This window comes from Sciurus vulgaris, assembly GCF_902686455.1.
Source record: "Sciurus vulgaris genome assembly, chromosome: 4".
Classification (NCBI taxonomy): Eukaryota; Metazoa; Chordata; class Mammalia; order Rodentia; family Sciuridae; genus Sciurus; species Sciurus vulgaris.
The window spans coordinates 187,154,672-187,182,151 of NC_136464.1; the positions used below are offsets into that span (position 1 = coordinate 187,154,672).

A 27,480-nucleotide genomic window follows, 5' to 3' on the forward strand; every position below is an offset into this window, starting at 1 on the left:
AGGCAGACAGGGCTGGCTGCTTCTGGGCCACCCACAGCCACCAGCAGACCACTGCTCTGCCCAGGGTGAGCAGAGGAGCAGCCCAGGTGTGCCGGCTCCGTGCACCCTCAGGATGCCGCCCCCACCGATGCCCGGGCCCCTGGCCCTGCTGGACACCACAGGTGAGGTGTGTGGCGGGAGCATCCTGTGAGCTCTTTCGGGGTGGGCAGTGAACCTGGAGCCAGAGGGCTGGGGCCTGCAGGTCACAGTGGGGCAGCGGAGCAAGGGAAGACTCTGGACCCAGGGCCTGTCCCACCTGCCTCCTTAGAGCCTGTCTCGGGCACCTTGCGTGGTCAGCTCATCCCTCTCCATTCATGCACCCCTCTGTCTCTCTGGTACCGGGGATAGATCCCAGGGGCATTTTACCACTGAGCCACATCCTCGGCCTTTTCATTTTTTATTTAGAGTCAGGGTCTGGCTGTTACTTAGAGCCTCACTAAGTCGCTGAGTCTGGCCTTGAACTCACGCTCCTCCTGCCTCAGTCTCCTGAGCCACTGGGATAATAGGCGTGGGCCACGGCGCCTGGCTTCTCAGCCCCTCCCTCCCTCCGTGCTCTCCCCTCTCTGCCATGGCCTTCCTCGGTCTGCCTCTCTGCCTCTGTCTCCCGGTCTCCCTTCGCTGGGCTCTGTTCATGTGAAGAGCAGGGATACTGACAAATGGACCCACCCAGCTGCCTCCCCTCCTGGCTCCTCTGCCCCCTTATCCCCGGCTCCAGCGTCTTCTGGGAAATGCTCCTTTCAAGGAACTGGGCAATTTCCTCCTGCGTGAAGGTGGCAAGGTGCCTGCAGCGTTGGGAGGTGCTTGATCTGGGCATGCCCTCCCCCCAACTCCTCCACATAAATTCACGGAACCTCCAATTGTTTAATTTCCAAATCAAGCCCAGTGCAGCTGTGGAGCCGGGCTGGGCTGGGAAAACAGGAAGCCGGGAGCAGCAGCTACCAGGGCTCTGCCAGAGGTGGCCGGCGGCTGCCGTGCAGGGTGCCCTTCCAAGGGCAGAGAACAGCGGCACTCTGGAAAGAAAAGCAGGCTCCCCAGGCCATGTTCCGAGGAGAGCTGGGGCCTGGTGCTGGGTTTCACCGACAGTAAGAACTGCTGCTGCTGAGCCTCCGTATTCTGTTTTGGTCTTTGTCTGTTGTTTGTTTTTTCATTTAAAATGTCTTTACTATGATGAGAATGAAAAATGTCCACAGGCAAAAGTAGTGGAGAAAATACACACAAAGAATGAAAAAGACCCAAGAACTGGTGTTTCTGAAGGGACACCACCCAGGCATCAGGTCCCTGCTGATAAACCACGGCACTAGCCACTGGGCCGCAGCCTCCGTGAGGCACGCCTGGTCTGGTCTCTCGCTTTCCTTTCCTTTTTGTGTTTTTGCTCCTTGTGGCTCCAGACGGTGCGGAGGCGCGAGGTGTGAGCGCATGCCCGTCTGCTCCTGCTTGTTCTTCCTGTGTTGGTTCTGCTCAGCCATGCCAGCCTGAGAGTGCCCTCTGACTGCTTGGGACTGGCCCTGCTTCTGTCCCGGTGCCCAGCGGCCTGAGGGTGCCCTCTGACTGCTCGGGACTGGCTCTCTTCCGTCCCAGTGCCCAGTGGCCTGAGGGTGCCCTCTGCCTGCTCGGGACTAGCTCTCTTCTGTCCTGGTGCCCCGCGGCCTGAGGGTGCCCTCTGCCTGCTCGGGACTGGCTCTCTTCCATCCTGGTGCCCTCCTGCCCCCGTCCCTCTGCTATTTACTTGCAGCTTTTTAAGCTCCTGTGAGGGTGTCCAGGGTAGTTGGTGGTGAGGTTGGCCTCGCCGCAGGGGCAGTTACTCCTCTGCCCTCATCCCTTCCGCCCCCCACTGTCCTCCACCTGGCGGCTCTCCTGTTTCCTGGGCGCCCTGCCCAGCTCACGCCTTCCTGCTCTAGCTAACACATCAGAGGACGCATCCTCCCCTTGGTGTTCAGGGTCTGGCTTATTTTACTCAGCATGTCCTCCAGTTCCATCTATTCACCAGCAAATGACCCGATTTCATTCTTCTTTGTGGCCAAGTAAAACCCTTTGTGCATACACACCGTGGTCGTGTGTTGACCAGCACCTGGGCTGGTTCCATAGCTTGGCTGCTCTGAAGCGGCTGCTGTGGATGTCCATGTGGCTGCGTCCCTGTGGCATGCTGATTCAGAACTTATGGATTCCAACCAAGGAGTGGGACAGCTGGGTCACGTGGTGGCTCCTTTTCTAGTTTTTTGACCCTCGAAGTCCCGCTGTGGTACTCTTGGAAACCCTTTGAGCGAGCGTGTCCGTTGGTGCTGGTGAGTAGCCCGTGAGGACTCCGGCTGCTTTCTGAAAGACCCCACTGCTCCCACTCCCCCCGGCCGCACCTGGAGGCACGCAGTTGTCGCTGCAGGTGGAGGGCACTCGGGAGCAAGGGTGCGTGCTCTGCCTGTGGACAGGAGTGTGGCCGAGGGTGCGGCACCTGCTTGGCCTGCCCAGGCCAGGGCAGCCGGCACTCGATGAGCTGCCAGGGCCGGGGTCTTCCTTCTTGCTTGGTATCAGGCAGCCTGGCACACAGTAGGCGCTCAGTGAAGGGCCAGGTGCAGTTGCTGCTCTGTAGGCTGCACAGGGGTCCTCAGGTCCTGCCCTCTCAGGCAGACAGCTCAGAACACCAACTCCACTGTCACTGGGGTGCTAGCCTTGCTGTGGCCACAAGGGGCTGGGCAGCTCGGCAGAGGTGGCCCTGCCTGGGCAGCATCCTGTGGGCACACACTGGGCCTGTGACAGGCGGCAGGAGCCCCGAGGACATCGCCCTGGGCCTGAGGAGGGAGGGTGAGTGGGAAGAGTGTTCCCCGGACAGAGACTCAGTGGCACAGGGAGCGGCGAAGGGTGGCACTGTGGGGCAGGGCTCGGGAGTGCCCACGGGCAGCCAGAGACCTGTGTGGCGATGCCCGTGGGGCCCAGAATGTGCCCTGCTCCTGCTCTGAGAGGCGGAAGGAGGTGCGGGGGTGTGTCGGGGAGGTGGCCCAGGGCCTTGGGCCTGGGCGTGGAGGGGGAATGAAAGAGGGACAGGGCTGTGCCCAGACCCAGGTCCCCTCTTGGGTGGCTGAAGCCAAGTGTCTGCTCAGTCCTCTCACCAGCCTCTCCGGTCCTCTTCACAGAAGGGTTTGCCAGAAGGAAGAGGACCTCCCTGTGGTTTGTAGGGTCTCTGCTACTGGTGTCTGCCCTCATACTGACCATCGGCCTTGCTGCCACCACTAGGACGGAGAACGTGGCCGTGGGAGGCTACTACCCAGGCATCATTGTGAGTCCAGGGTCCGTGGGGGGCCGGGGCAGGGCTCAGCCTGCCCATGGGGCCAATCGTCCCTGCCAGCCCCGCACAGAGCTGGAGACCCTCACTAGGATCTTGTTATGCAGGATGACCCCCAGTGACCTTCATGTCCTACTCTGAGACGAAGGCCAGTTGAGGTTGCTGGTCAGAAGACCCCAAGACAGAGTGCTGTCCTGCACCATCCAGGCGGCTTGGGGGACTGCAGGGTCATCAGGGGAGGAGGGCGGGTGGTGAAGGTGGAGAAGATCCACAACCCAGGAGCTGGGAAAGGCAGGGGGCCTCCCCGGAGCTGGGAGCACGGAGCCCTGGAGACCCTGGATTTCAGTCCACACGACTGACACCCGCCAGCACTTTGGAAGGTGGACAAGGGCGTCAAAAGCGTCCTGTCAAGAGGCCACGGTTGAAGGTTCTGTTGGCAATGCCCACTTGGGAACAGCAGAACCCTGGGGCTGACACCCTCTGCTGCCCACAGAGATGTCCGAGGGAGTGACAGCCGGCCACAGCAGCTGGTCAGACCTGGCGAACTCGGCTCCCAAAGACAAACTCTCCAATGAATCCCCAAGGGAGACACAGCACCTGCTGCTGCTGGTGACGAAGTAGCCCAGGGCCTGCAGCTTTCCAAGACCTCTGCTGACCCTGGAGCAGCTGTGGGCCTCAGCAGCACCCAGAGCATTTCTGCACAAAGCCTCTTTCTCCTGGTGTCCCCAGGAGAGTGCTGGTCTGCTCTCCCCCAGGCTGGCCCCTTGGAGCAGCTGGACAGGGTCAGGCACTAGCTGCACATTGGCTACTTGCTGATCTTACCCTGGTTGTTGCATATGGTCCCATGTGCACCTTTGTTCCCTGTGCACCCATGTCTCCCTGTGCACCTGTGTCCCCTGTGCACCTGTGTCCCCTGTGTCCCATGTGCCCCCTCTGCCCCCTGTGCCCCTGTGTCCCCTGTGTACCTGTGCCTCCTGTGTATGGTTCAGGACTGTGCCTTCACCAGTTGTGACACAGCTAAGTCTTACTGGTGAATTGCCCGAGGGTCCTGCAAAGGGCCCTCTTCACAGGCCTCTGTCCTCCTTCCACGGGCTCTGGAAGTGGGCCACTGGTTCTGCACACGCCTCATCTGGGTTTCTTGCAGACAGCAAGTCAGACTCACATGGTGGTGCTTCTTGTTTCTTCTCAGTTCACTTACGTAGAATTTTCCCCTTGGAGTTGCATTCATACCTGGAGTTCACTATGGAAGACGCACGTATCCTGGCGTGAACCAGCTCTCTAGTGACCAGACGGAAGTCAGCTTTTAGTTCAGGCAGCTGTGGAGGAAGGTGGCCACTCCACTTTGAGGGGCAGGGAGGTGGCTCCTGCTGAACTCCATGAGGGGCCTGCTCAGTCCACGCGCTGAGCACCATGAGGGGCCTGCTCAGTCCACATGCTGAGCTCCACAAGGGGCCTGCTCAGGCCATGCAGACGCAAGCTGATGCTGCTAGCAGGCCAGCTCCTGAGGCTGTCCAGGGACAGGCCCCTCTGAGCAGACTGCAGGTCTCCTGCAGTCAGTCCCCAAGCGGGCCGTGCAGCAAGTTGGCACACTGCCAAGGGCTGGGGAGCGCTCCGCCATCAGACGCTGCCGCCTCCTCCCAGCCTCAGGTGCTGTGGAGACCGAGATCCGCAGGGCCCAGTGTGTGTTTATCTAGTGGCTACAAAAAAGCCAGGTCAGACAGAGGCTGCCTACCAACAGCTATCAAAGGGGACCCAGAATAGGCCGCCACAGCCTGACCCTGTCTCCAAGGTCACGATGCTCCACCCACTGGACTGTGAGCAACCTGGAGGCTCCTGAGCTGGTGAGCAGCCGCTGCTCCAAAGAGCTGGACCCAGGGTCATGGCTGCCTTCCGCCATGCATGCAGCAGGCAAGGGTGTCTGGGTGGCCTGCACTGTGTGTCTGCATGAAGCTGACCTGTGCTTCTTGTTTTTCCTTTGGCCACAGCTGGGCTTCGGTTCTTTCTTGGGAATCATCGGCATTAACCTGGTGGAGAATAGAAGACAAATGGTAAGAAACACGCCTCTCCTCCAGGGTGGGCTGCAGCCGCGTGGGCCTGGGGAGGGTCATAGCTGCAGCTGGGCGTCTGGGGGAGGGGACCCTGAGGGCAGCCCTGCCTCTTGTGCTGAGCTGGCCCTGGCAGGGCCTCAGTCCAGGAGAGCACCTTCGGTTGCTGGGTTGGTGTTCCGGTTGGCCCAGGCTGAGGACAGGGAGGAAGAACAGACAGGGGGGACCCTGGGTTCAGACATGTCGAATAGCAGCGTTGATCAGGCTAATTTGAAATCTGCTGTGCTTGGTGCGCTGTTTGGGAACTAGAGTCATAAAAATAAATAGCCAATCTTGCAGATTCAGCAGGGCAGCGTGCACCCTTAGGAGCAGTGCTGGAGGGCAGTGGCTGGACGCCAGGCACTGCTTCCCCAGGCCTCGTCAGCTGCACGGCTGCCCTCTGACTGTGTCTCCAGCTGGAAGGACCCACCCTGAGGTTGTCACCACATGAGCGAGCCCGGGACCGATAGTGCTGTACCCTCAGGTCGCCTGTCCCTGATCCTGGCTGAGAGAGGCAGTACCGGCTCTCGTGACCCACAGCAGCCAACAGCCAGGAGCTGCGTGAGCCCTGGTGCTTGGGCAGAGGGCCTGATGCAGGGTGGGGTCCTGGGGACCCTGGGAGTAGATGCTTTGCTGGGTGCAGGGTTGCTCTGTCTCATGGTGGCCGAGAGGGAGAGGGAACCCTGAGCCCACACATCTGCCCCGCTCCCCAGGGCAGGGCTGCTCCTGCTGGATGGCCTGGGCCTGGCACACTGGCCTGGGGACTGGCATCTGGACCAGAGGCATGCCCCGCGGAGGCTGCTGGCTGCCAGGGACCCACCACTTCCCAGGCCAGTGCCCATGGGCCTTCCAGCTTCAGGTGGATGAAAAGTGGAATGTGAAGCTGGGGTGGGCGGAGCTGGTGAGGCAGAGTGCCCTCCAGCTGTGTGCATCCACACCTGCCCGTGTGCGTCCACCTTGCCCTCCAGGCTGCATGCGTCTACACTGCCCTCCAGGGCCAATTCTTTTGCTTCCTATAAAACTGCTGTATGGAAAATAACCATAAATCCACCCACAGAGAACCTGTGACTCCACGGTCCCTATCGCACTCTGAGACGCCACGGTCATTATCAGAGCATCTCTGTGCCAGCAAGAACCTGCTTCCTTCAGCTGTCGTGCCCCACCCCTGGCCCTAAGCACCACTGTGGCTAGGCTCCCTATCCTGGGCTTTCGCTGGAGTAGCTGGCGTGATGTGTGGTGTTTGGTGTCTGGCTTCTTACATCCAGCACCATGCCCTCAAGCCTCCCCGCCCCGTGCAGTGGTGTCGAGGCCCCCGTGCTGTAGTAGGTGTCGGAGTTCCCTTCCTTTTGATGGATGAATACTATTCCCGTGTGGATGCCCCAGTGGCTGTGTCCACTCGCCAGGTGCGGGACATCCAGCCTGCCTTTTCTGGCCTGGCTGACGAGTAGGTGGGAAGCCTCTTGCTTGGTGTCCGCTCCCTGGTGGAAGGACACCAGCTCTGCCTGTCTACCTGGAGTTCTCCTACTGCCCGGGGTGGGCTGCTCTCCTCGCCTGGTGTGGCCCGACAAGGCCTGATGGGGCGTGGGTGCGGCCGGCAGCCCCTTGGCAGTGGCGCCCTCATGGTGTCCTGGGAGTCGCACTTGGTTCCGGTTTTGGTGATGTCTGACCATCTGCTTTTCCCTTCCTTGCTCATGTCCAAGAGGCACTTGTCGGATCCAAGGCCCTCTGGTTCCTTGGAAGGTTCTCATTGCCCCGTTTGGGCCTTTGGTCCACATCGAGTCGAGTTTTGGCTGTGGAGTGAGGAGGCCCATGTCCACTCCTTGGTGCTGTTCGGGAGGTCTGAGTGCCACATGGTCATGGAGACCGTGGAGCAGGAGTGTGAGGCTCTACCAAGGCCTGTCACTCATTCCATGGACACACGCCCTGTCCTTGGCGGGTGCCACACGGTCAGGATGATGAGCTTCGCGGGAGTGTGAGATGGAGAGGCTGAGCCCTCCGACTCCCTTCTGGTCAGCATTGTGCTGGCCAAGCTGGATCCTGTGTGAGTCCACGTGGGCTCAGAATCAAGGGGTCCACCTCTGCAGGGAGCCCGCCGGGGTTCTGGCAGGGACAGTGCTGGACCTGTACGTGGACGTGAGGAGTGTTCCTTTGGTGGCTACGTAGGAACACCGAACGTTTCCCGTTTGCTTAGGTTAGGGCTTCTCTCGACAGCGTTCTTTAGCTCTCAGAGGGAAGTTAGACGTTGCTGAATTCTCCCTGGTGGTTCTCATCAAGGCTTCTGTGAATGGCGTTACTTTCTTATTTTGAGCACGGGTTGTTCCTTGCCTCTGGGTTTTGTGAGTTTGTCGACCTGCACCCTGTTGAACTCTGTTGCTTCCAGTGGCTTTTCAGGGGATCCCTTGGGATTTCTGTTCAAAAGATCGTCACCGCAGATAGCAACAGTTCCTTCCTGTTCTCTGGCTTTGCCAAGAGAACGTGGACCTCACAGTGGCAGGGTAAAACAGCATGGCCACAGTTGCAGGTCTACCTGCAGACAGGTGCAAGTTGGGCCGCCAGGTCCTTGGCCCAGAGACCCTGATGGGCCCGTGGTGCCTACCTCTGCCTCACCTCTGCCTCTTGGAGGTGTCCAGATGGCCTGAGTAGGATGAATGTGCACAGTAGCTGAACCCTGTGCCCACCCTGGACCTCAGCTGTGCCCAGTGCAGGGGTGTGTGCCAATGCGCTGGTGCACGAGGGTGCCACACAGCTGCCCCAGGGTTCAGAGGGCAGCCACCGTGTGCTGTTCCTGAGCACAGGTCAGGTGCTGTCTCCAGCAGCAGACAAGGAGGACCATGTGTCCCGCTGTGTCCAGGTGCACAGGAACACTTCTGTTCAGAGTGTACCTCAGGGAGTCCTAAGGAAAGGTCAAAGTGGATAAGAGCAAGCAAGCCCAGTGCGCCCTCGCCTGTGCACTGCTGGCAGCCCAGGGCAGGTCCTGCGGCACTCTGCCACCTCTTCCTGCCGTCTGGTGGGGCCAGTCCCAGACCTGCACCCTTTCCTCTAAGGGCTTCCCTGGGATCTGCGCATTAGATGTGGCCCCACCACTATCTGTGCTGGTTACGTGTTTGTCTCCAAAGACAGCCAAAGAACGCTCTGCCCTGGGTCGGCCCTGGGCGCCTCTCCACTCCTGCACCAGGCAGATGCCAGCCATTGATTTCACTACCAGCTCTGTGGTCTAGCTGGTTCCTCAAGGTCAGGGATGAAAAGAGCTTGCTAACTGCCGATCCCCTGCCCCCATGTATGCACATACTCATGTGCATGCACACACAAACACATGTGTGCACATAGGTGCAGGCACATATGTGCTCACACGTGTAGACACACACTCACGCATACAAATACTCGCACACACGCATGCACACACATGCACACACATATTCGTGTGTGCACGCTCACACATGAACACGTGTGCATACACACATGTAGGTACACTCACACATGTGCACACACTCCCGCACACACATGCATGCACACACAAACACACACGTGTGCAGAGGCACATGCACACAGGTTGGGATGGCAGTGCACGTGCCTTCCAGTCCGCTTCAGAGCACTTGTGTCTCAAGCTTCCTTAGCCTGTGGCAGTCACACCACCAGCTCAGCCAGATGACTGAGAGGACAGAGCTGTAGGCACAGGACTATGACCTTCAGGAGCACAGGGAGGGGCAGGACCCTCTGAGAAGAGCAGCATGGCCCGCCTGAGGGGTCAGGAGGGAGGCGGATGAGGTGGCCTGTGCAGCAGGCCTGGTGGAGCCCTGCTCCGGGAGGCCTCTGAGTCTTCCGGTGCCCCCCACCAGGAAGCAGCCGGGAGGGTGCAGGTGTGAGGGGGAAGGGTCTCCAGTGCGTGGCCACTCTGCAAGGGCCTGGGTGGTGCACCCTGCGAGGGCCCTGCAGCTGCTGGGACACAGCCACTGGGGCCGAGCCCCGGTCCCTGAAGCAGCCGCCCCTGGGTTTTCAGGAATATCCCTGCTGGGGCCCCCGGGACGGACAGGGAGGCATCTGTGGAGGCCCATTTCCTGAAGTCCTTCCCGTGACCCCTTGCTAATGAATTTGTTGTCTGGGAGGCCGTGAAGAGGAGGGTGGCCCTCCAATGAGGAGGATGACTGAGTGCCAGAGGCGGCTGTGGCCTGGTTCTCTGGGGACCTGGTGTCCTGGTCTCAGGATGAGGTCATGGACAGGAGTGGGGCACGAAGCGGGGCAGGCATGATGGGGGCAGGGCTGGGACTGGAGGTCAGCGAGCGGGAGTGTGCCAGGGGAGGCTCGGTGCTGGAAGAGGCAGGCCGGCGGGGGGCAGGTGCATCGTGTCTCCGTGACCTCGGGAGCTCCGTTTCTCTGGTTCTCAGGGAAATGAGCCTTGGAGGTGGTCAGAGCAGAGGAGGGCAGGGCAGGAGCAGGAGAGGCTGTGGGGCCGGGCTGAGCTGCGTTCAGCAGGCAAACATGACGTGAGGGAGCGGGGCCTTCCTGACTGACCAGGAGATGAGCGTCTGGGTGGCAGGGTCTCTGGTGCCTGGCACTGCCACCAAGCAACCCGGAAGCAAGGTGAAAGGTGTGGGGGCATTGAGGTGGCCAGGGACCTCACAAGAGCTGCGTGCTGAGGCAGGAGGTGGCAAGGCCAGTGAGGGAACGAGGCCAGGCCTCTGGGAAGGTCACCACATGCCCTCACAGGCATCAGCATGGGGACCGTGAGGGCAAGCCGGGGGTGCCAATCCTGGAGCACAGGGCTGCCACCTGCTGGGTCAATGATAGCCAGGGACAACTTGATTCCAGCATGTGGAACGTAGAACAGGCTTGGGTGAAGGACACAGGGAGGAGGCACCTGAGCCCCTGGCATTGGCTGGCTCCAAAAACCACCTGCAGCTGGTCCTTGCCCGGGGCTCATGGCCATCTTGTATCCTGCGGGTGGCCGGCCACCAGCACCAGACAAGCAGCTGTGGACAGCACGTGCTCTGAGCTGTGCTCCAGGCCTGGCCAGCCCGCCTCCTCAGCACTCCATCTTGGCAGGGCCAGGACCCCAGCACCGCTCAGTTCTCCCCGACCCGCCCGCTGCAGGCCCCTGTTCTTCCGCCTGGGCAGGACTGGCTCCATTCCTCAGCCTGCCGTCCCACTGAGCCTGGGCCCAGCTGCCCTCTCCTGGGAACTTGGTTTAGGCAGAAGCTTTTTTGCAAGGGTGACAGGAGGAACTCGGCAAGACTGGTTGAGTGGTGCTGAGCCTACAGGATCCAGGCTGGAGCCAGGGAAGGAGGGCTGGGAAAGGCCACCAGCCACCCATGGCAGGGAGGTTGGGGCTCCTGAAAGCAGAAGAGGTGGGGCGGAGGCTGCTTGCCACCTGCAGCCTCAAACAAATATCCAGCTACTTCTGCAGGAAAGCACAGGGAGGGTGTCTCCCTGGTGTGCCTCGTGCCCACCGGCTGGGCAGGAGGGAGGGTGTCTCCCTGGTGTGCCTTCTGCCCACCGGCTGGGCAGGAGGGAGGATGTCTCCCTGGTGTGCCTTGTGCCCACCGGCTGGGCAGGAGGGATGGTGTCTCCCTGGTGTGCCTCCTGCCCACCGGCTGGGCAGGACTCCACCTCGGTCCTGCTCTTGCACAGGAGCAGTGCAGACCGTGGAGGTCTCAGCGCTGCGCCTGGTCTGCTTCAGGTGTCAGGGCTGCCTCCCACCCTGCCGCCCCTCAGACCTCGCACTTGCTGCCCTCTCTCCAAGGCCACTGAGGGCTCTGCCTCCTCTTTCAGGGCTGGCCCAGGCCTTCCTGCTTCTCAGGCCCAGTGTGCCCCCTTCTGGGCACCCGAGCTTGGTTCTGCCCCGGCCTGGCTCAGTTCCTGGGGGCACCCTGTCTGTCTGCGTCACATCTGCATGCACAGCACTGGAACTCCTGGTACTGCGGGACTCCAGAGCATCTATCCAACTTGAGGATCAATCACGGAGCCCAGGGCCCTTTCTAGCTGGGGAAACTGAGGCAATTATGGCAGGCAAGGGCAGCCATCAGTAGCCAAGTCCACAGGATGGGAACCCCTGGCCTGGTGCAGGTGTCAGGTCTAGGGCCCTCTTCTCTGCTGTTGCAGATGAGACCCGTGGGTCCCTGGGATCCCTGAGCTGGAGGCCCCTGGAGAGAGTTGGCACCGCCCCTGTCCCAGGACAGTCCTGGGGTTAGACATGCTGTTCCACCTGGAATGTCTGTTTTCCTGCGTCCACTTCTTCCATTCTTTCTTGTGATCACAGAGGCGTGACCTTCACCAGTGGTGGAGGATCGAGCTGCACCTCCTGGGCACTGTCTGGGGGCAGTGTGCATGAGAGGGTGCAGGCGGCAGTGCAGAGGGAGGGAGGCAGACTCCAGGGAATGGGAGTAGTGCTGGAGAGGTTTTCTGAGGAGCTGACCTGTCCTGCTTGTCCTCTGCTTCCAGCTGGTGGCGGCCATCGTGTTCATCAGCTTCGGTGTGGTGGCTGCCTTCTGCTGTGCTATTGTGGATGGTGTGTTTGCTGCACAACACATTGTGAGTACCACTCCCTGCCTGTGGGTGGATAACAGCCCCAAAACCACAGACCACAGTGATAGGTACATGATGGAACACAGTCAGCTCTCCTGGGTGACATAATGAAATGGAGAAGGATGTGGTGTGATATCATGCAGAAATAATGACCCAGATGAATATGGTGGAGCAGGAGAGGTGTGAACAGGAGTGTGATGCTCTGAGAGACACAGGGTGGAACAGAAGAGGTGTGAACAGCAGGTATGATGCTCTGAGAGGCACACCGTGGAGCAGGAGAAGGTGTGAGCAGCACTATGATGCTCTGAGAGGCACAGGGTGGAGCAGGAGAAGGTGTGAGCAGCACTATGATGCTCTGAGAGGCACACCGTGGAGCAGGAGAAGGTGTGAACAGCAGGTATGATGCTCTGAGAGGCACACCGTGGAGCAGAAGGTGTGAGCAGCACTATGATGCTCTGAGAGGCACACCGTGGAGCAGGAGAAGGTGTGAGCAGCACTATGATGCTCTGAGAGGTACAGGGTGGAGCAGGAGAAGGTGTGAACAGCAGGTATAATGCTCTGAGAGGCACACCGTGGAGCAGAAGGTGTGAACAGCAGGTATGATGCTCTGAGAGGCACACCGTGGAGCAGGAGAAGGTGTGAGCAGCATTATGATGCTCTGAGAGGCACAGGGTGGAGCAGGAGAAGGTGTGAACAGCAGGTATAATGCTCTGAGAGGCACACCGTGGAGCAGAAGGTGTGAACAGCAGGTATGATGCTCTGAGAGGCACACCGTGGAGCAGAAGGTGTGAACAGCAGGTATGATGCTCTGAGAGGCACACCGTGGAGCAGAAGAAGGTGTGAGCAGCACTATGATGCTCTGAGAGGCACAGGGTGGAGCAGGAGAAGGTGTGAGCAGCACTATGATGATCTGAGAGGCACAGGGTGGAGCAGGAGAAGGTGTGAACAGCAGGTATGATGCTCTGAGAGGCACAGGGTGGAGCAGAAGAAGGTGTGAGCAGCACTATGATGCTCTGAGAGGCACAGGGTGGAGCAGGAGAAGGTGTGAGCAGCACTATGATGCTCTGAGAGGCATAGTGTGGAGTAGAAGAGGTGTCTACAGCAGGTATGTTACACTCATTGATACATCAATCAGTAGGAGGAACTTCTGGCTTCCAATGGTCCACCATGACCCTGTAGATGGCCAGGCTGTAGCAGGGGTGACCTCTGTCTCAGTCTACCCTGGTTGGCAAGTGGTAGTGTATGCACTAACCTTATCTCCCCGGTGGCTGATTGCATAGGTGATTCTTACTGGACGCCATCCCCATCCAATCACTTTTCACTGGGAAGTCTAGTAGGGGTGGATGTAGAAAGTGCCACATTGGAGGTGAAGACCCTGCAGGACTACCATCACTGAACACTGTTCTGGGAGCTTCGATGCTATCTGTCTGAAGCTCTCATGTTGCAGTCTCCATTCACCTCTTCCCCTGCACACCTCTGGTGTTTTTCTTCCTGCCCTTTTGCTCTGGCCCTGGTATGGTTTCCCCAGGAAGAGGACAGCACAATGACAGAGATGTGACTGTTTTCTACAAATGGACCCAGCTAGAGCAGGCCTGGTGTGTGCCATGCCCAGCATCTCCCTCCTGAGAAAACAGGAGTGGTTTTCCTCCTCCAGAATGACCAGGGGTTGCAGACTCTTCTTGGGTCAGAAATAGGAATGCTGTGAGAAGTGGAGGAACACAGTAAGAAAGCCAAATACAGGCTGGGGTCCTAAGTTCTTTACAGATTGTACAACTAGTGGCATTTTACAGTTTCTGTGTGGCCCTCACTATCCTCTGCCACAACAATTGTAAGCATTCTGTAATTGTCAATTTATTGGTATTACTCACTGACTTGTCTATGAATCAGGTGGGAACTCTGCCTTGTCTTGGCATTCTTGTAATTTGAGGCTGTTGCCCTCCATGAATATTGGAAACAAATGGATAAGACAATTGAGTACATGGTAGAGTGTTGGATTGAAAGATAGATGAAAGGATGGATGGAGGAATGATGGATGTTTGTATGTATACATGATGGACAGATGGAAGAATGATGGATGGATGGTGGATGGATGAGTGTGTGGGTGATGATGCATGGGTGAGTGGATGGACAGGTGGAAGGATGATAGATGGATGGTGGATGGGTGGGTGTATGGGTGATGATCCATGGGTGAGTGGATGGACAGGTGGAAGGATGATGGATGGATGGTGGATGGATGAGTGTGTGGGTGATGATGCATGGGTGAGTGGATGGACAGGTGGAAGGATGATGGATGGATGGTGGATGGATGAGTGTGTGGGTGATGATCCATGGGTGAGTGGATGGACAGGTGGAAGGATGATGGATGGATGGTGGATGGATGAGTGTGTGAGTGATGATGCATGGGTGAGTGGATGGACAGGTGGAAGGATGATGGATGGATGGTGGATGGATGAGTGTGTGGGTGATGATCCATGGGTGAGTGGATGGACAGGTGGAAGGATGGTGGATGGACGGTGGATGGATGAGTGTGTGGGTGATGATGCATGGGTGAGTGGATGGACAGGTGGAAGGATGATAGATGGATGGTGGATGGGTGGGTGTAGGGGTGATGATCCATGGGTGAGTGGATGGACAGGTGGAAGGATGGTGGATGGATGGTGGATGGATGAGCGTGTGGGTGATGATGCATGGGTGAGTGGATGGACAGGTGGAAGGATGATGGATGGATGGTGGATGGATGAGTGTGTGGGTGATGATCCATGGGTGAGTGGATGGACAGGTGGAAGGATGGTGGATGGACGGTGGATGGATGAGTGTGTGGGTGATGATGCATGGGTGAGTGGATGGACAGGTGGAAGGATGATGGATGGATGGTGGATGGATGAGTGTGTGGGTGATGATGCATGGGTGAGTGGATGGACAGGTGGAAGGATGATGGATGGATGGTGGATGGATGAGTGTGTGGGTGATGATGCATGGGTGAGTGGATGGACAGGTGGAAGGATGATGGATGGATGGTGGATGGATGAGTGTGTGGGTGATGATGCATGGGTGAGTGGATGGACAGGTGGAAGGATGATGGATGGATGGTGGATGGATGAGTGTGTGGGTGATGATGCATGGGTGAGTGGATGGACAGGTGGAAGGATGATGGATGGATGGTGGATGGATGAGTGTGTGGGTGATGATCCATGGGTGAGTGGATGGACAGGTGGAAGGATGATGGATGGATGGTGGATAGGTGAGTGTATGGGTGATGATGCATGGGTGGCTAGATGGACAGGTGGAAGGATGATGGATGGATGGTGGATAGGTGAGTGTATGGGTGATGATGCATGGGTGGGTAGATGGACAGGTGGAAGGATGATGGATGGATGGTGGATGGATGAGTGTGTGGGTGATGATCCATGGGTGAGTGGATGGACAGGTGGAAGGATGATGGATGGATGGTGGATAGGTGAGTGTATGGGTGATGATGCATGGGTGGCTAGATGGACAGGTGGAAGGATGATGGATGGATGGTGGATAGGTGAGTGTATGGGTGATGATGCATGGGTGGGTAGATGGACAGGTGGAAGGATGATGGATGGATGGTGGATGGATGAGTGTGTGGGTGATGATGCATGGGTGAGTGGATGGACAGGTGGAAGGATGATGGATGGATGGTGGATGGATGAGTGCATGGGTGATGATGCATGGGTGGCTAGATGGACAGGTGGAAGGATGATGGATGGATGGTGGATAGGTGAGTGTATGGGTGATGCATGGGTGGATGGATGGACAGGTGGAAGGATGGTGGATGGATGGGTGGGTGGGTGGTGATGCACAGAAGGTGACTGGACAGACGCATAGGTGACTGAAGGACTGGATGAATAGGTGGATGTTTGGGTGAGTGCTTACATGAGCTGGTTGGATGTCTGAGTGAATTTGCTCAAAATCCTTCTTGCTACCTTCCAAAGTAGAAAAAAGCAGTTTTGCTCTTAGCAAGAGAGGCAGAGCCTGGTGTAGAGTTGTGGGAAGTTCCTCATCAGGCTAAAGGGCCGACTCACCCTTCTCCCGCTGCGTGGCTGGAGGGTGCCCCTGCTCTGGGCTTTTGCTGCACTGCCTCTGCACAGGAGCCAGCTGCACTCTCTGGCAGGCTCTGGCTAGTGTGCTCTGGGCTCTGGGTCCACAGCAGGCAGATCTGGAACAGCCTCTGGCCGCTCCTGATTGGGAATACGATTCTATTTCCTCTGTATTTCTTCTCTAGGAACCACGGCCCCTCAGTATGGGAAGATGTCAGTTCTACTCTAGTGGGGCAGGATACCTGTATGACACCTACCAGACAGAGGTGAGCTCTGGCCGGCCTGGCCTCCCTGACTGACTCAGGAGTCCACGGGTTCTGTCTGGTCATAGGGTGACTGTTTTGATTCCAGCACATCTTCCTGCCACTCTTTCCACTGTGGAGTAGTAGGACACTCATAGCTCCAGGTGTGTTTCTGGGCCAGTTTGATCATTCAATGTCCTGTGCTTTCTTTGGAACCACAGCTGTGGGTTGCTTCTTGGACACATGAGCTGCGGTTCATTCATGTTGCTTCGTGTGGCCTTCCAGCCGGCATTTGTACTGACTCAGTGCTGCTGCCTTTCCTGGGTGGAGGACAGCTGCAGCGAGGTCTCACGCCAGCTGAGGGATGCTAGGAATGACGGGAGCAGGAGGTGGCCTCAGGTGGAGGCCGCTGCAGGTGCACACCAGACCCATGGCAAGTTCACACAGCTGTCCACACAGGGTGGAGTGGGGAGGCCACCCTCTCTCACACTCAGCTCCAGGCGGCTCTGCCTGGTCATCCTACACCAGTGCTGTGGAGATCCGTCACTTTAACTAAATGCGGCCTCTCAAACTGAGCGCTGGTGTCAGAGGAGGGGCAGTGAGTGGCCACCCCCCACCCGACCCACAGAGGTTGTCCAGTGCTTAGGGCATCTTGGAGAGGAGGCGGCTATGACTCACAGCAGCACGGATCCCTGTGGCAGTGGGAGGGAGTCTGGACGTGTGTCCCCCTGCTGCGCCTGGACAGGGCAGGCCCCTGCCAGGATCAGGAAGGTCTTGGCATGAGTGGGGAGGACAAGGTGCTGGGCCCCAGATGGACCTGTCTGTCCCTGTGTCCCCAGGTCACCTGCTACTCCTTCAATGGCAAGTGCCAGCTGAAGGTGAGGAGCAACACCTGCTACTGCTGTGACCTCTACGCCTGCGGGAGGTGAGGTCACCTGGTGCACGGCTTGCAGTAGGCGGGAGAGCAACCTGCCGGCATTGTGGCGTCCCCGGAGCAAGGTCCGCTGGTGGCGCCTGCCTGGGCAAGGCCCATGTGCTGCCTCCTGACCAGCTCGCCCTTTCTCTGCACCAGCGCCTGGTTAGAGTGCGGAACAGGCACCACTGGTGGGGCCAGGAGCTGTGCTGCAGAGGCTGCCCCTCCTCTGCCGGTCACATACTGCCACAGGTGGCCACCAGCGAGTCCCTGCACTGTCCCTTCTCAGGGCCGGAGCTGGGGCCAGTGAGTTGGGACTTGGGGTGCACACTCTGCACCTACCAGTGAGCCCCAGGGGGAGCCGCCCTGGCCAGCCCTGCCAATGCAGATGGACCCCCAGAGCTGTGGAGGGACCCCAGATTGCTTGAGAAAAGTGCCACCTGCTGGCTTGGAGGGCACTTGCAACACAGTGGGGGGCTGCCTGCTGCTGTGCCCAGGGCCAGGCCGGTGCCTGTGTGACAGGCCGCCTCCCGGGGCCCTCTCCCCTCCTGCTGCCATTCCCTCCTGGGCCCTGAGGGAGCAGGTGTCTGCTCTCAGCCTGGCTCTGCTGCTCCCATCCGTCCAAAGGAGGCCCTGTGAGCCCCCAGGACCATGGAAGCCTGGCCGGGGTGGCTGCACCTGGGCAGCACAGGGCTGTGAGGGTGGGTCTTCTTGGCACCTTGGGAAGAAATGCCAACAATTCACAAGGTGCCCTCCCCAGCACCTGGGCCCGGGGGGCTTCATTGGTGTGGGTGTAGGGGGCATTGCCCTGAGCTGCTGCCTGTTCCAGGCAGAGCCAGGGCCTGGACAGGTCTTGCTGATGGGCAGCTGCTGACCCACCTCACGGTGGCTCCCAGTGTGGGGATGTGTGGTGGCAGGTGCCCTTCCTGTGCTGCCCAGGAGCTCGTGGAAAGCACCCCACAGCCCGGTGTTTATGCAGGGAGGCCACCCCCGCCTCCCGAGGTGCACACTTGGGGCCCAGCCTGGGAGCCACCTGTCTGGGGAAGCCGGAGTTGAAGCTCATGCTCCAGGGAGCAGGGACCCCAGAAGGCCAGTAGGGGACACGGAGGCCACAGCTTCCCAGGGCTTTTGCCCCTCTGGAAACAGGGCGCCCACCCCTGCAGCAGCCTGACACCAGGTGCATGGTCCGAGGTGTGCCCGTACTCCAGCCCCACCTGGACGTCTGCCTGCCTGGGAGGGCAAGATGGCCCTGCAGGCATCACCTTCAGGGCTGTGAGGCAGAGGACTGGACGTCAGCCCTGCCCTCTGCCTGCTGGCCCAGTCCAGTGTCACTCATGGAAAGCATGGCTGGCCTCTGCCCTCTCAGTGCAGCCTGGTGCCCAGGGCAGGGGTACGGATGTGGTGTGGCTTTGCCAGAGGCATCCTGGCATCCGTGGCTGCAGATGCACTGAGCCCTCTCACTGTGTGCCTCCCAGAACTAACCTGGCTCCACAGGGCCAGTGTGGACCAAGACTGGCTTCTCTGCACTTGGAGGTGCCCTGCGTGGGGTCGATCTGCCTCCAGTGCTCACTTCTTCCCCAGACCTGCATTGCCCAAGTGTGAGGTCACTAGACCACAGTTCAGCCCTTGAGGTGGTCACCTGGGCACGGGTCACCTGGGCCTCGGGGTGGTCGCCTGGCCACGCTCCAGCCCACAGGGTGTTGACACCGCTCCTCCCTCCTTCTGCAGCACGGAGCCCTCGCCCACCTACTATGAGTTTGTGGGCGTGCGTGGCTGTCAGGATGTGGTCCACCTCTACCGGCTGCTGTGGGTCTCCACGGTGCTGAACGTCCTGGGCCTGTGTGTGGGCATTGTCACGGCTGCAGTCCTGGGGGCCTTCAAGGACATGGTGAGTGGCCCCCTGTGTTTCCAGCCACTGGCCAGAGTGTGGTTCCTTCTGCGGGGCTGCCTAGCAGGAGCGTGCTAGGCCAGCACCTGTGACCACAGTGAGCAGGGCACAGCTGGTGCCACTGCCTGTTGCCACAGGACGACCCCCAGCGCTTGTAGAACCCCAGGTTGTCCCTACCGCAGAGGCAGTCACGCCAAGTCCCCACTTAGGAAACGAAGCTTGGCTCACCTGGGTCACCTGTGGGGTTCATGACCTCCCAGGAGGCAGGTCTGGGCAGTCCTGGCTGGTTGGAATAAGTGTGGGTAGAGGCTCCAGGGCAGCCACTGGCTCTTTCCGGGGACAGTGTGGGCCCCTATGAACTGCTGCTCAGCCTCTTGCTTTCCAGGGCTTCTACTCCCAGAAAGCCCTATGGAGTCAGGGGAGGCCTGGCTTCCCCTATAGTCTCCCTTCTCCCCTCTCACCTGAGGCTGCATCTCCAGGCTCCAACCTGCTTCCAGGTGGAAGTTCCCATCCAATGGGACCAGTTTCGAGGATGCTGGGACTTCCCGTCAGTGACGGGGGCAGTGCTGACAGCCTCTCGTCTCCCGCAGGTCCCTCTGTCCCAGATGGCCTACAGTCGGTCCTCTCCACCTCAGATCCTCTACAACCCTGCCCAGCAGATACTGGCTTACACTGGCTTCTGCCCACCGCCCCCAAGTGTGCCAACCTGCTCGTCCTACCCGCTGCCCCTTCAGGTAGGTGCATGCCACCTGTCCAGCCAGGTGTGCCCTGCACACAGTGGCCAGTGGTGTTGGCTGCTGCCCAGGTGATGGTGGGCCCACTGGGGGCCATACAGGGTGACGTGGCCTTTGGGGCTTGTTGCTGCCCGTGGCTTGGCGACCACGTGGTTCTGCCAGCGCCTGCTTTCCTGGCTGCCAGTTGGCTCCACGCTGAGGAGCACGGCCATCACCCTAGCAGGTGGATGCCCAAGGGCACAGCACAGCGAGCTAGTCGACAGAAGTCAGGTTTGCCCGCACCCTCGACTATGGGGTGGCCCCGCCGGGGCTGTTGGGCAGTGCCGTGGGCCCTGGGCCACCCTGGGGAAGCGCCGTGCTCTCCACAGCTTTGCTTGCTATGCGTGCTGGGCCGTGGCGGCCGTGGTGAAGCAGGCCCCATGGTCCAGCGGAACCTTGACTCAGGGCCTCGGCACTGGGCCTTTGGGCGTTGTCCTCTGGTGGGTGCCTGGGCACTGCAGGGTGTTGGGCAGGCCCTGGTCTCTGCCCATATGTGCAGGGGCCCTGTTGGGGCCACAGAAGCCCTTTCAGAGGTGGCAGTGTCCTCTGGGGCAGGTGGGAGCCCTGGTCCGCCTGAGCCAGGCTTCCTTTCTGGTGGAGGCGCCTGATGGCTTTGGGTGTCATGGAGCAGCCACGCCTGCAGAGCTGCGTGTGGGTCCGTGTGGAAGCGTGCGTCCCAAGGCCTGTGGGAGGCGGGGCTGAAGGCAGGTCTCCAGGTGCTCCACGGGGTCTGTACCCAGGAGGGAGACTCGGGGAGAGGGCGACTTCGGGGACAGGAGTGCACACCCCGGCCCCGGCGGTCACGGGCAGGGTCTGCTGGGGCTCCAGGACTGAGTGGCCAGGCGTCAGCTGCACCAGAGAGCGTGGCCATCTCAGCTCCAGGTCTTCAAGGAGGTGGGGCCAGAAGCAGGTGTGGGGCCAGGTGCCCGGGATCTGAGCAGAGGGTCCCACTAGCTATTCTGACAGGGACACTGTAGGCTGTGGGTCAGGGACATGAGGCCACTGTGCTGGCCCGTCCTCACCCTTCTCTCTGTGCCTGAGTCTTCTCTGCTCATCTGGAAATGAAGCCAGGGCCTTGCACTGGGGCCTTTGGACTCAGGAGGAAGGTAGGGGTCCTTTGCGAGGTTGAGGAGCCCATCCAGGCTTGTGAGTGACAGCTGGAAGGATGTCCAGAGGATTCCCTGGTGGGCGCCATGCCTGGCCCCAGAGGCCAGGGGCTCCTGACCCGGAGAAAACTAGACCCTTTCAGGGTGAGTCTCCTGTTCCTGGGAGGAAGGTGCTGCCTAAAGGCTCAGGAAATGGCAGGAGCATTGGCCGAGGACCCTGCAGTGTGGCTACCAGGAGCAGGTGGCCCCAGCACAAGCTCCAGCCTCCCGCTTCCCCACGAGCTTCCCCGCGCCTGCTTAGGGACGCTGGCCCGGTCCCATCAAGGAAGCCCCTGTCAGCTGGAACCATGCTGTGGGCCAGGGCTCTGCTCTGCCCTCCTCCCCTCATCTGGGGTGTGCTGGACCCAGACAGGGCCCAGGACAGCAGGACTGTTCGGGCCCTGTCAGGAGCTCCCCTGGACCCGGACCCTGGCCTGCACAGGCCCCAGGAACACGCACGGGCGCTCAGCCTGACCCTGCTGCCCAGGAGCAGCCACCAGGGACGTGCCTGTCTGGTGCCTGGACCTTGGGCTGCTGGATCCTGGTGCTGTCTGTTGGCAAAGTCTATCTATGGGGTGTGTGGAAGGCCTGGAGGACACAGGGCCATCCTGCTCTCCCCAGCCTGGACTCCCCCTGGCCGTGGAGAGCCAGTGATCCAGGCAGAGACCAGGTCCTGCGCAAGGCAGGGAGCCACTCCCACGTGCCTGAGAGCATGGCCTGCCTGCTTGGGCTGCGCCTGCCTCCGCCTGCCTCTGCCCTGGGCCCCGCGCTTCAGGCAGGAATCTCCCCTTCCTCCCAGGGGAGGCCCTCGCGCCCTGGCCGAGGGCGGCTGAGCATCCACCAACAGCACGTGTGGGTGTGCAGTCCGACATGTAGATACAACCAGGTTTGGGGGGAGAAGGCCCACGGCCTGGGAGCCATGTTTCCTCAGAAACCAGGCACAGAGAGGGAAGGGCGCATGTTGGTGCTCTGCCAGGTCAGGGTGCTCAGGTCAGGGCACCCAGGTCAGGGCGCTGAGCAGCTCCCGCACCTCAGGTGGCTGGTCTGAGGGTGGCTTTGAGCTGCCAGCCAAAAAAACACTCAAGGTTTCAGGTCGCTCACACCAGCGGCTTCCCAGCATGAAGTGCAGAGGGGTAAGGGAGGCAAGGGCCTCACCTGAGTCCTGTCAGCGAGGGGCTCTGTCCACCTGCTGATGGGGCCACCTGTGGGCAGGTCCTGATCCCAGTGAGGCTCCTTCCACGAGGACTTCCTCTCTGATTCCTGGGGTTTCCCCTGTGATTCCTGGGGTTTCCCTGTGATTCCTGGGGTTTCCTTTGTGATTCCTGGGGTTTCCCCTGTGATTCCTGGGGTTTCCCTGTGATTCCTGGGGTTTCCTCTCTGTTTCCTGGGGTTTCCTCTCTGTTTCCTGGGGTTTCCCCTGTGATTCCTGGGGTTTCCTCTGTGATTACTGGGTTTCCCCTGTGATTCCTGGGGTTTCCCCTGTGGTTCTTGAGTTTCCTCCATGGTTTCTGGGGGTTTCCTCTGTGGTTTCTGTAGGATTCCTTTGTGGTTCTAGGGTTTCCTCTGTGGTTTCTGGGGGTTTTCTCTCTGGTTCTTGGATTTTCTCTGTGGTTCCTGGATTCTTCCTCTGTGGTTCTGGGGTCTCCTCCATGGTTTCTGGGGGTTTCCTCTCTGGTTCTGGGATTTTCTCTGTGGTTCCTGGATTCTTCCTCTGTGGTTCTGGGGTCTCCTTCATGGTTTCTGGGGGTTTCCTCTCTGGTTCTGGGATTTTCTCTGTGGTTCCTGGATTCTTCCTCTGTGGTTCTGGGGTCTCCTCCATGGTTTCTGGGGGTTTCCTCTCTGGTTCTGGGATTTTCTCTGTGGTTCTGGATTCTTCCTCTGTGGTTCTGGGGTCTCCTTCATGGTTTCTGGGGGTTTCCTCTCTGGTTCTGGGATTTTCTCTGTGGTTCTGGATTCTTCCTCTGTGGTTCTGGGGTCTCCTTCATGGTTTCTGGGGGTTTCCTCTCTGGTTCTGGGATTTTCTCTGTGGTTCTGGATTCTTCCTCTGTGGTTCTGGGGTCTCCTTCATGGTTTCTGGGGGTTTCCTCTCTGGTTCTGGGATTTTCTCTGTGGTTCTGGATTCTTCCTCTGTGGTTCTGGGGTCTCCTCCATGGTTTCTGGGGTTTCCTCTCTGGTTCCTGGGTGTTCCTAGTGTGGTTCCTGAGGCTTCCTTTGTGGTTTGTGGTGGTGTAGTACAAGATTTGTGTGGCTGCTCATTTTCAGTGAAGAACAAAGTGGACTCATGTTGGGGAACCAGCTGTTCCAGAGAGCTAGGAGATAGTCCTCTGGAGATTCACTTGGGCCCTGAGGTCAGCAAGGTATGTGGGTTTGGGAGAGAGAAAGAAAGGGAGGAGAGCAGAGGGCCCTGAGCAGGGCTGCAGACCTCGACATAGTGACTTGCTGCCCCTTTGGAGGAGATGCTGCCTTAGGGCTGTGAGGCTGACTGGCCCCTGGGCTCTGCAGCAGGGAGCCACCTGGGAGGGGTGACAGACATGCCTCAAAGTCCCTGAGCACCAGCTGCAGCATTAAATGGCGTGTCCAGTCAGTTTACAAGCTGCATCCTTTGTTAGTCCACAGGAGTCTTTTGTGTATTTATTGAAGTATCAACTTTAAGAAGGAGTTTTTCAACCCTGAGAACTTAAAAGGAGAAAAAAATAAAGAGACTTCCTGGCAGAGGAGAGAGGCCGGAAGATCTGCTGCTTTAAGACTTCCACTATTCCCCAACATTTTCCTTCTCTCTGTCACTTTTGCCCGTCTATGTGACTTTTCAGGGTTCTCCAGAAAAGCAGAACACACAGAGCATGACATAGGAGAGATTTGTTCTAAGTGGTTGGGTCTCACAGCTATGGAGGGGGCAGGTCCACTGTCTGCTGGCCACATGGACTGGAGACAGGGAAGAGCTGACGCTGAACTTGGAATCAAGTGTCTGAAGCAGGACTCCTCCCTTTTCAAAGGCCTCTGCCTTTTCTCTAAGGCCCGTGTCTGGTTAGACAAGGCCCACCTACCTACGCTAGGAAGGGTGATCTGCTTTACTCAGTCATATTTTTTTTTTTTTTCTATTTCCACACTTTCTTTTTTTTATTTTTTATTTTTATTTTTTTTTTATTGTAAACAAATGGGATATATGTTGTTTCTCTGTTTGTACATGGCGTAAAGGCATACCATTTGTGTAATCATAAATTTACATAGAGCAATGTTGTTTGATTCATTCTGTTATTTTTTCCCTTCCCCCCACCCCTCCCACCCCTCTTTACCCTCTATACAGTACTTCCTTCCTCCATACTTGCCCCCCTCCCTAACCCTAACTCTAACCCTTCCCTCCCCCCCATTATGTGTCATCCTCCACTTATCAGCGATATCATTCGTCCTTTGGCTTTTTGAGATCGGCCTATCTCACTTAGCATGATATTCTCCAATTTCATCCATTTGCCTGCAAATGCCATAATTTTATCATTCTTTATGGCTGAGTAATATTCCATTGTTACTCAGTCATATTGATACCACCGTTTACCGGTGACGAGTTCTGCTCCTTCTAATGTTGAATATTGAACACTAGAATAGCACGCCAAGGTTTTATTTAAAGGTAATAATACAGACTTCTCCCGGCAGGAAGAAGGGGGCCATGGCTGATGTTCTAAAGTCCCAAGAAGTGAGCGCACCCGACATCTTTTATAGGTTAAAGTCTCTTTTGTTCTCCAGTTCTCTCCCCCTTATCTCTCCTTCCTGCCTACTCGACTAGGCCTGGTTTTGCCTAGTGAGAAGCCATAGGCAGGAAGAGGGCCAAGGTGATTGAGGCAGGTAAGGGCCCAGGGGCCATTAATCAGCAGCTCCTTGCTTGCAGCCCTTGATAAAGGCAGGTAAATTTGGTAATCAATGGGCTCCAGAGATCCTTAACATTCCATTCTCCCAGGGGCAGTCTCCAGCTTCCAGAGGCAGATGGCTTCATGGCTTCATTTCCTCGATTTGACCCCATCCCCTATTTCTACACTAACTGCCTGTCCCCAATTATGGCTTCAATATATTTAAATTTTAATCTTATGTGGCCGGGTGATCTGTGATCCCAGAGACTTTGGAGGCTGAGGCAGGAGGACCACATGTTTGAGACCAGCCTGTGCAACTTAGTAAGATCCAGTCTCAAAATTAAAGGGCTGGGAATGTAGCTCAGTCACAGAGCACCTCTAAGTTAAATCCCCGGTACTGGGAAAAAAAAAAAAAAAAGAAGTCACTCACATCTGAAAAATGCCTTCCGTGGAACTCCTAGCTGTGTGCGTGATGTGTGCCTTGTCACCTGTGCAGTGCACGCTGATGGCCTCATGTTTCCCTTGAAGGATGAAGTGTTGGGTGAGCCCGGAGAACCTGGCTCCCAGCTGCCCCTGACCCTCTGGGTCAGACCTTGGTGCCAGACTCGAGGCTGAGGGGCAAGGAAACCATGGGGAGGGGCTCCGAGCACCTTCCTCAGGGTCCCTGGAGGCTTTGGGCGCGGTCTGCGCCCAGGAGCCTGCAGCAGTGCTGGCTCTCAGCCCCTCTCTTTGGGCCTGCCTGGCTGGGGGCTCCCTCGGGATCCTGGTTGGGCGGGGCCCTGGGTACAGGAGGGCTGCACACCATGGTGGGCCTGGCGAGTGCTCTGGACAGCGCGCAGGCAGGCCCCTGCTGACTGAGGGTGCCTCTGTTCGATTGCAGCCCTCCAGCATCCTCTCGGCCTCAGCCTCCACTGACCTCCGTCCGCCTGAGGATTTGCCGCCTGCCTCTCAGGACTCCCACCATGGGCCTCCACCCCATGCCCCAACGCCCTGTGTGCCAGCCTACTGCCTCTCGGGGGAGAAGCCGCCCCCTTACGCACCCTGACACTGGGGTGGCAGAATGGAAAGTGACTTGGTTTTGCTTGTTTTTTAAAAACGCCACCTCTAGAAATCCTGCTTCAGCAGCTGACCTCCTCGAGGGCTGGATAGCGTTCTGGAAGGCTGTGCCCTCCTCCCCTTCAGGGGCCCATCCTGAGCCACGAATGAAGGTGGAAGCTGAGTCTGGCCAACACCCGTGGCAGCCCTGCTTCTGCCTCTCTTAGCATGAAGCCAACACCATAGGCTCAGCCCGGCCTCCTTGGTTGAAAGGGGCTGCTCTGACACCTGCCATCACTCACCAAGCCACAGATTCATTCCCTACCTTCCTCTTAACCTCATTCCTTAAGGAAAAGTGTAGATTTTTGTATTTGTGTGTAAGATGGGACTGGGCCCCATCTGACCCTTAGTGCCGTGTTCTACTGACATTTGCTTGGAAAGAAAAGCCATCTCCAACCCTGCTTCCAAAGGCCTGCACTCGAGGCCTGTGTCCTCTTGCCCGCTCAGTGCTGGGACACAGATCTGCCACCTTCGTGTCGAGGCCCATCTGCCGAGTGCTGCCTGGGACCCTGGGGTCCTGTGCTGCTCCTCACACTGCCCAGAGACTGTCCACCTGCAGCCTGCCACCGGGAAGGTGCCATCGAGCATCTGATCTCTGTTCAAGGGGACGCCAGCGCAGATGGCCCGGGCGGGACCCAGGTCTCCCTGCTCTGTCATGCACTGAGGGTCCCATGTGTGGCCACCCTGCCAGCACGGGTGAAGAGACCAGAGTGCTCGCTCTCAGAGATGGCCAGGTCCCGACTGACTGTGCAGAGTCCCTGCATGAGCTGTGAGCCATCGGAATGCGCCCCAGCGTGTGCACATGCTGGGTGGATTCCCTCCAGCCAGAGCGTCCTGGAAATCATCCAAGGCAGGGACAGGCGAGTCTGCCCCAGGACGGTCGCAGAGGGACTCGGCACCTCTCCGACCACCAGGAGGAGGGCTAGGAGGAGAGGCCAGCCCTTCCTGCCCCTTCCCTGCTTCCAGGTCTGCGGGCTGCTTCCCGGGGTTCCCGGGATGCCCAGGCACACAATAAACCTGTCCCCTTCCGCGTGCCTGTCTGTTTATTTCACAGATTCAGCTGCAGCACCTGGAGTGGGGGTGGGGTCTTCCCTCCCCAACGCAGTCCTAGACCCATGGGGAAGAAAGACCAGGGCCTTGGCAGGACAGGGGGCGGGGACTGTTGGACAGGGACAGGGCAGACGTGGCTCCTGCGCCCCCTGCTGGCCGCAGCACACCTCCGCACGCAGAGAACACAGGACTGGCATGTGGAGAACACCTGGCAACCGCCCAGGAGCTACTGACCAGTCTCTGGGTGGCAGAGACGGCCCCTAGATTGCGCACTCATCACTCTTGATTATCATTTTGTTGAAATTAGCCTCAGGAGAACATGACCTGGATCTCTCCTTGGAGCTGACAGCCTTGGGCCCAGCCGGCCTCAAATTCCCTGATCTCCAGGTACCAGACCCCAGCTCTCCTGACCTATAGGAACCAGACCCCAGTGCCCCTGACCTCCAGAAACCAGACCCCAGTGCCCCTGACCTCCAGAAACCAGACCCCAGTGCCCCTGACCTCCAGGAACCAGACCCCAGCTCTCCTGACCTCCAGGAACCAGACCCCAGTGCC

General features: G+C 58.6%; 1 protein-coding gene across 4 annotated transcripts; it reads left to right on the forward strand.

Moving 5' to 3' along the window:
* Positions 1–26,899, forward strand: TMEM255B (transmembrane protein 255B). Of its 4 annotated transcripts, none has more exons than XM_079137423.1 (9): positions 1–161; positions 3,165–3,307; positions 5,299–5,361; positions 11,833–11,922; positions 16,166–16,246; positions 17,062–17,147; positions 18,864–19,023; positions 19,614–19,757; positions 25,661–26,899. In XM_079137423.1, the coding sequence occupies exons 1-9, from the start codon at positions 113–115 to the stop codon at positions 25,823–25,825; spliced, it is 981 nt and encodes a 326-aa protein (XP_078993549.1). In that variant the 5' UTR covers positions 1–112; the 3' UTR covers positions 25,826–26,899. The 4 variants fall into 4 exon arrangements, with proteins under 4 accessions (XP_078993549.1, XP_078993551.1, XP_078993552.1 ...); XM_079137425.1 differs by having other exon boundaries at positions 25,889–26,899; XM_079137426.1 differs by lacking the exon at positions 19,614–19,757.
* The last annotated feature ends 581 nt before the right edge of the window (positions 26,900–27,480 follow it).